We start from the raw sequence: 5,717 nt of genomic DNA, 5'->3' as shown, positions 1-5,717 counted from the left end.
CCGGGTCACCTTCCAGCTTTATTTGTGGCCGTCATTCCTAAGTTTCCATTTGATAACAAAATACACGTTCAGCAGCTTCAGCGGGGAGCCGAGTTCGTCTGTACGGGATCCATTTTAAAAACAACAAATGGCCGGCTAGCACTTTATAGACGAACAAAACATGTCGATGGGATCATGGGATTTCGTGGGTCCTTGAATGCTCATGATACGAAATACACAGACATGGTTTTAAAAAAATACTTTGGGGGAAACCATCTTTGTCCATGTTACAAGGAGGAGGGAGAAAACTGGTTCTCCTGACCCCTAAGGACAGAAGAAGCAGCACTGGGCTTAAACTGCAGCAAGGGAGGTTGAGGTTGGACAAGAGGAAAAACTTCTTACTTGGGTGGTTAAGCACTGCAATAAGTTGCCTAGGGAGGTTGTGGAATCTCTACCCCTGGAGATATGTAAGAGCAGGGTAGACAGACACCTGTCAGGGATGATCTAGACGGTGCTTGGTCCAGCCATGAGGGCAGGGGCCTGGACTTGATGACCTCTTGATGTCTCTTCCAGTCCTACGATTCTAACCCCCCTTCTCCATCCCCAAACAAAACCAAACCGAAACCACCGCTACAGGAGACAGGCCCGGAGTTCTTGGCGGCCGGCAGGGAAGGCGGGAGGACAAAGGCAGAGCCTTGGAGGGAATTGTAAGATTGAATTTGGTCCAGCCCAGCCACCCTTGACAAGGCCGCTTTCCTGAGCTCACTGGAAACAGAGAGGCTACGTGCACACCTCAGCTCACGTCAGCGTAAGTTATGTCGCGCAGGGGTGTGAACAACACCCCACCCCCGAGGGACATAAGTTACAGTGACCTAAGCGCCGGTGTGGACAGCGCCATGCGGGGCTGGAGTACTTAGGCGGACGGGAGGGCTCTCTTCTGTCTGCTCAGAGTGCCGGCAGCCGCAAGCTCTGTAGCATAGCCTCGGTCGCAGGGAGGCGCAGGGACGGGCTGTAGAGGCACATGGGGAAGTACATGATGGATGGGATGCTGTTTGGCCTTTCAGCCCCTTGGAGCTCTGCTCCGTTCCCCGTGGGGCGGAGGGCTCCTCTGGTATCTCGTCCATCAGGTACGGCCCTTATTTCCTTTAGGGTATGTCCACACGGCAATGAAAAACTCACAGAGGGCCCATGTCAGCTACCGCCGGCTCACAGGCCTTGGGCTCAGGGGCCGTGCAACCTTGTTGTAGCAGTTTGGGTTCGGTTGGGCCCGGGCTGTGGGACCCCATGCGGGGGAGGGTATGGGCTCCTCCTAAGCCCACACGTCGATGGTGCAGTGAAACACCCCCTCGGTTTGAACCTTGCGAGCCTGAGTCAGGTGATACGGGCCGGCCACAGGTGTTTAGCTGCAGTGTGGACATACCGTAGAGACCCCTCAATGCTGCCTCCCATCACCGGCTCAGCCACTCCGCCAAAGAGCTCTGGCACGAGGGCTCCTGCCCCACAGCAATGTAGACAAAGGGATGAAAGCACCATGCCCAGAAAGCCACCTGGAATGCGGGAGGCAGGGTCTCTTGCCCCCGGAACGGCTGCACGTTCACAGGGAACGTAACGTCTTGGAGGCCCTAATTCCCCTCAAGTTCTTCAATGAGGAACCTATTCTTGTCTTTCAGGGCTTTATACAAGCGGTCCTTGCAGTCTTTATTCCAGGCCTTCATTAGCTCATAGAGCTTCCGCATCTTCTCCTGGCTGGTCGTCCCGGACCGGACAGTGTCGTACTGCTCGTCGCTCAGAACGACCCCGTGGAGAACGTCCAGGATGGGCTCCACAGGGGTGGTACGTTGAATCAGCTGCTCTCGGTGCCGCTCGACAAAATGTTGCTCTGGGGGAGGCAACGCACAGAGAGAGCAATGAGCAGCTGGCTGCACATGTCTGTTTCGTAATCTAACCCGGCGGACCGGGGTGAGGCGTGACAGCTGGTTAACAACCACACAACACTGTTGCTGCCATGGGCGGACACCACAAGTGAGGCCGTGCCCGGGGGGGTTGGTGGTGGGAGGGAGTGAATCGGGACCTTCTTGATTTTTTACGTCAGGAAGCAAAGGCTCGTGCGTCAAGGCTCAGCTCTCTTAGCCACCAGATCACAGGCTCATCACCTCCACCTGCCACCCGGCCACCAGCAGAACCGAGCACCACTCGGCTTCCACTGCACTGGGGATCAACGCTGCTGCAATCGATCCACCAGCCAGCGATTGATCATGTCTGCTACGAACTGACACATCGGTCTCCAATCGCTCTCACGTCAATGTTGGGATTCTGACATTGACACCCCGAATTACAGGCGGAGCCTGGAAGATGGAGAAGGGCTGAGGGTCACAAGTGTGGGGGGCACTGGGGTCAGCATGGACGTAAGGTGGCACAGCACCCTGCTCCCCACAGTGCATCTCCCCCCCCACTGACGTCAACATGACCGAGTGGACGTCCCGTCCCGCTGAGCTCCCCTCCCCTATGGCGCCCCCTTAGCCGTGGGGCCAGCACTGACACAAAGGGGACAGTTGTACTAAATGAATCACCCCCAGTGTTCCCCACAGCACAGCGCCCCCTAGTGCCATGCTGGGGCTCTGAGGCCACGGTAACTCTGAGGGGAGAGCGCCCCCTACTGGACCTTCCATTGCCTCTGCAGCAAAGCCCCCTAGCACAGGCCTGCACAGCTCGGAAAGCGGCGAGGGCCATATTACTCCAAAGAAAACAGCTGCGGGCCGCAAGTAGGGTTGCCAGATGCTCTCCCAAAAAATACCGAACAGACGGGCTCAATTTTTTGTCAAGCAAAAAAAAAAAAAAAAAAAACCATGCGTGTCGGGCATACAAAAAAAACCCCCGCACCGCCATAGAAGGAGCCGTCCAGTGCCCAGCCGGGCAAAGAGTGCAAATATTGGACTATCCAGTAGAGAACCGGACCCCTGGCAACCCTAGCCGCAAGGGTACGTTTTGGGGAGGGAGTGATACTTTATTAAGAATGTTTCAATTAAATCAGGCCTGCACAACATACGGCTCCCAATGCCCTTCCCCTCTCCTCTCCCAGCATCACCCTGTCCCCCCTCCCACTGACACCGCCCCTCCTGCCCTTTTCCTCATTGTCTGCACTTGGCCCCCTGGCCAGGAGTGGCCGGCTGCGGCAGCTGGCGCCCCAGGCGGAAGGCGCGATTGGCGCCCCGCCTGCATGGCCGTCAATGGCCAGGGGGTTTGCCTAGGCTCACAGGCCGCCCCTGCCCCTTGGTGTCTTCCCCTTTCTCCTGACCTGCCCCCCTCAGCACAAGCCCCTACCCCACCCCCACCTGGCTTCTGCCTTCCACTTTGCGGGGCTGCCGGAGCCTTTTGGAATCTGGCAGTCGCCGGCGGTGACGTCACGGCACCACGTCATGCCAGCGTCCTGGCGTCTGCCGGCGTCCCACCCTCTGGCTCGCGCCCCGCCTCCTCGCGCCAGAGCGCCACGCAGGCAGCCTGGCGCTGAGCATCGCCGCACTGCCCCCTTCCCGGCAGCGCTCTGCTCCTCCACCCGGCCGGGCTGCACAGTGAGCTCCTGCAGCCCCCAGGCCGTATGTTGTGCAGGCCTCCCCTAGCACCACCCTGGGGAATCAGCTCAGTACCGACCGAGGAGCCAGAACCCCCTAGGCCTTGGGAGCCCTCTGCCCTGCTCCTGCAGCACAGCGCCCCCTAGTGTTGCACTAGAGGAGCTGGGGGCAGCAGAGCTGGACTCTGGTTAGCAGGGAGGATGGAAGGTTGGTCCCAGGAGAGGGGAGGTGGCTCTGGGTTGGAGGGGACAGACTGCGGGAAGGGCAGGTCGCTCTGCAGGGAGCCCACACTTCTGAACACCCCTCGGCCTGCCTGGGGAAGGAAAAAGCACCCTTGGGTGCTTCGGGACTCACCTTGTCCTCCTGTAGCACCACCGGGTGGCCCTGGCTCCTGCCCCTCGCCTCCGGATCCTGCAGGAAAGAGAGGGACAGTCAGGGAGTGTCTGAGTCCCCCACGTTGGTCGCTAGCATCTCCCTGGGGTGAGCACTGACAGCTGCGGGGAGCAGCCCCTTGAATACACGCACCCAACGAGAGACGGTGACAGACACACAGAGCGATCCAGAGAGAAATGGCGACATTTCTGCTTCGAAGGGGCGAAGTTCCTTTTTCTAGCTAGCGTCCTGGACAGAGACGTGTGTAACAGCTGCGTTAGGGTCTGTACTATGCGGCTTCCCTGCTAGCTGTGCTTGAGCTAGCTAGAGTCAGCTACCTCGGCTATCTCGCTGGACGTGCAGCGGAGCTAAATCCACAGAAACACAGCGAGAGAGAGGGGAAAGGGAGGGACACACAGCTGGAGCAAAAGTTGGAACGGAGTGGGAAAAAGAGTAAGACACGTTCACATGGTCCGCTCTTCAGCTGGGATCCGAGTTCAACTTTGAACTCCCTGTCTGTGGCTTTGCTATAGCGCCCGTCAGCTTCCCGCCATTTCCCCCACTGCTCTGCTTTTAACAGCAGCAACCGAAAGGTGCTTTCTCTTTTTCTGTCGCCATTTGGACAGAGTCCTCCGTGCAATGCTGTGCACAGACCAATCAATAGGCCAGTCAGGGCCGGATCCCCACTTGCTATAAAGTGGTGTAAATGCACAAAGCGATGCTGAATTACACCCGCTGAGAACCCGGCCCTTGGTCTCAAAACAAAAGGCCCTGGGGGCCATTTCTCAGCTGGGAGCAAACTGAGGCTGCTTCCGTGAAGTTTGCCCTGTTTCCACAGTAGCACTGAGGGGGGGTCAGAGGTAGAACTAACAACCTGCAGAAACTTCCAGCAAGGTCAGGCAGAGGACGGAAAGTGCCTCAAAAGTGAAAGCAGATTTCAAGCACTTAGAAGAAACACAACTGAAAGGAAATGGAAGATTCGTTTTCAAACCCCCCCACCAAAATGTCGGATTCCTCCCGGCCCGTAACTCAGTGTGGTGCCAAGTGGCAGAGAGAGGTGCCGGACAGCCGGTGCTAGGACCACAGCCTTTCAAACTCGAACTCTGGTGTCTAAGTTGCGAGGACACGTTTGTCACTCTGGGACTCCGTGTGTGGCCTGTGCGGAGGGTGTCAGCCAGAGGGAAGAGAGGCAGTGCTGACAGAGAGAGAGCCAGGCAGGCGGGGGCAGAAGACAGAGCAGAGCTCACGCTACACGCTTAGTGTCACTGTCACTTCCTTGGAGATGGGGACCGCTCCCGTCGCAAGCTAGCACCCTGCACGGAAGGAGCGAGAGCTCAGGGACGGATTCCGGAAGAAGAACCCTGCGCTTTTGTACAGAGCTCCTCTATTGATCTCAAAGCGCTTCAGGACCCTTAGCCGGAGCAGTGATCTCTCCCCGCCTGCGCCTTACCAGCCCCTGTAGCTTGGCAGAGTCTGTCCGCCAGGTCCTTCTTATTGATGTCTGACATGATCGCCGTGGTCACCTGCAGGGCATAGTCCTCCCGGTAGAAGCTGATCAGCATGTCACACAGATCCAGGACGTCGGCTTTCTCCAGCTTGCCCCGGGGGATGTTGTTGTAACCCTCCTTCACTGGGAACACGTTCAGCTTGCTCTTGAAGCGCTTCAGCTCCTCCTGCCCCAGCTCGTCTAGCGTGTCCACCAGGTGATCCCGCACCGTTTTCACCATCCTGCCTCTTCATAGAGCTGAGCAAAACTGCCAGGGGCTGGCCCAGAGCTGGGGAAACCGCTCTTTGGCT

General features: G+C 57.8%; 1 protein-coding gene across 1 annotated transcript; it reads right to left on the bottom strand.

Moving 5' to 3' along the window:
* LOC102459066 (apoptosis-associated speck-like protein containing a CARD) lies at window positions 1-5,717 on the bottom strand. The gene is made up of 3 exons (XM_006121097.4): window positions 5,371-5,717; window positions 3,903-3,959; window positions 1-1,858 (listed from the first exon to the last, which is right to left on the bottom strand). Exons 1-3 carry the CDS (start codon window positions 5,645-5,647, stop codon window positions 1,602-1,604), a joined length of 591 nt encoding a protein of 196 aa, XP_006121159.1. The 5' UTR covers window positions 5,648-5,717; the 3' UTR covers window positions 1-1,601.

This window comes from Pelodiscus sinensis, chromosome 4 (genome assembly GCF_049634645.1).
Source record: "Pelodiscus sinensis isolate JC-2024 chromosome 4, ASM4963464v1, whole genome shotgun sequence".
NCBI lineage: Eukaryota > Metazoa > Chordata > Testudines > Trionychidae > Pelodiscus > Pelodiscus sinensis.
The sequence above is the reverse complement of the archived record's forward strand: the minus strand, read 5'-3'. Positions and strand labels throughout refer to the sequence as shown.

Excerpts from the sequence above, each read along its gene's own strand:
- LOC102459066 (XM_006121097.4), bottom strand. The coding sequence starts at position 5,647 with ATGGTGAAAACGGTGCGGGATCACCTGGTGGACACGCTAGACGAGCTG. Across the intron at positions 3,960-5,370 it reads CTGCCAAGCTACAGGGGCTG|GATCCGGAGGCGAGGGGCAG; the intron begins GTAAGGCGCAGG and ends TCTTTCCTGCAG. Across the intron at positions 1,859-3,902 it reads TGGTGCTACAGGAGGACAAG|AGCAACATTTTGTCGAGCGG; the intron begins GTGAGTCCCGAA and ends TGCCTCCCCCAG.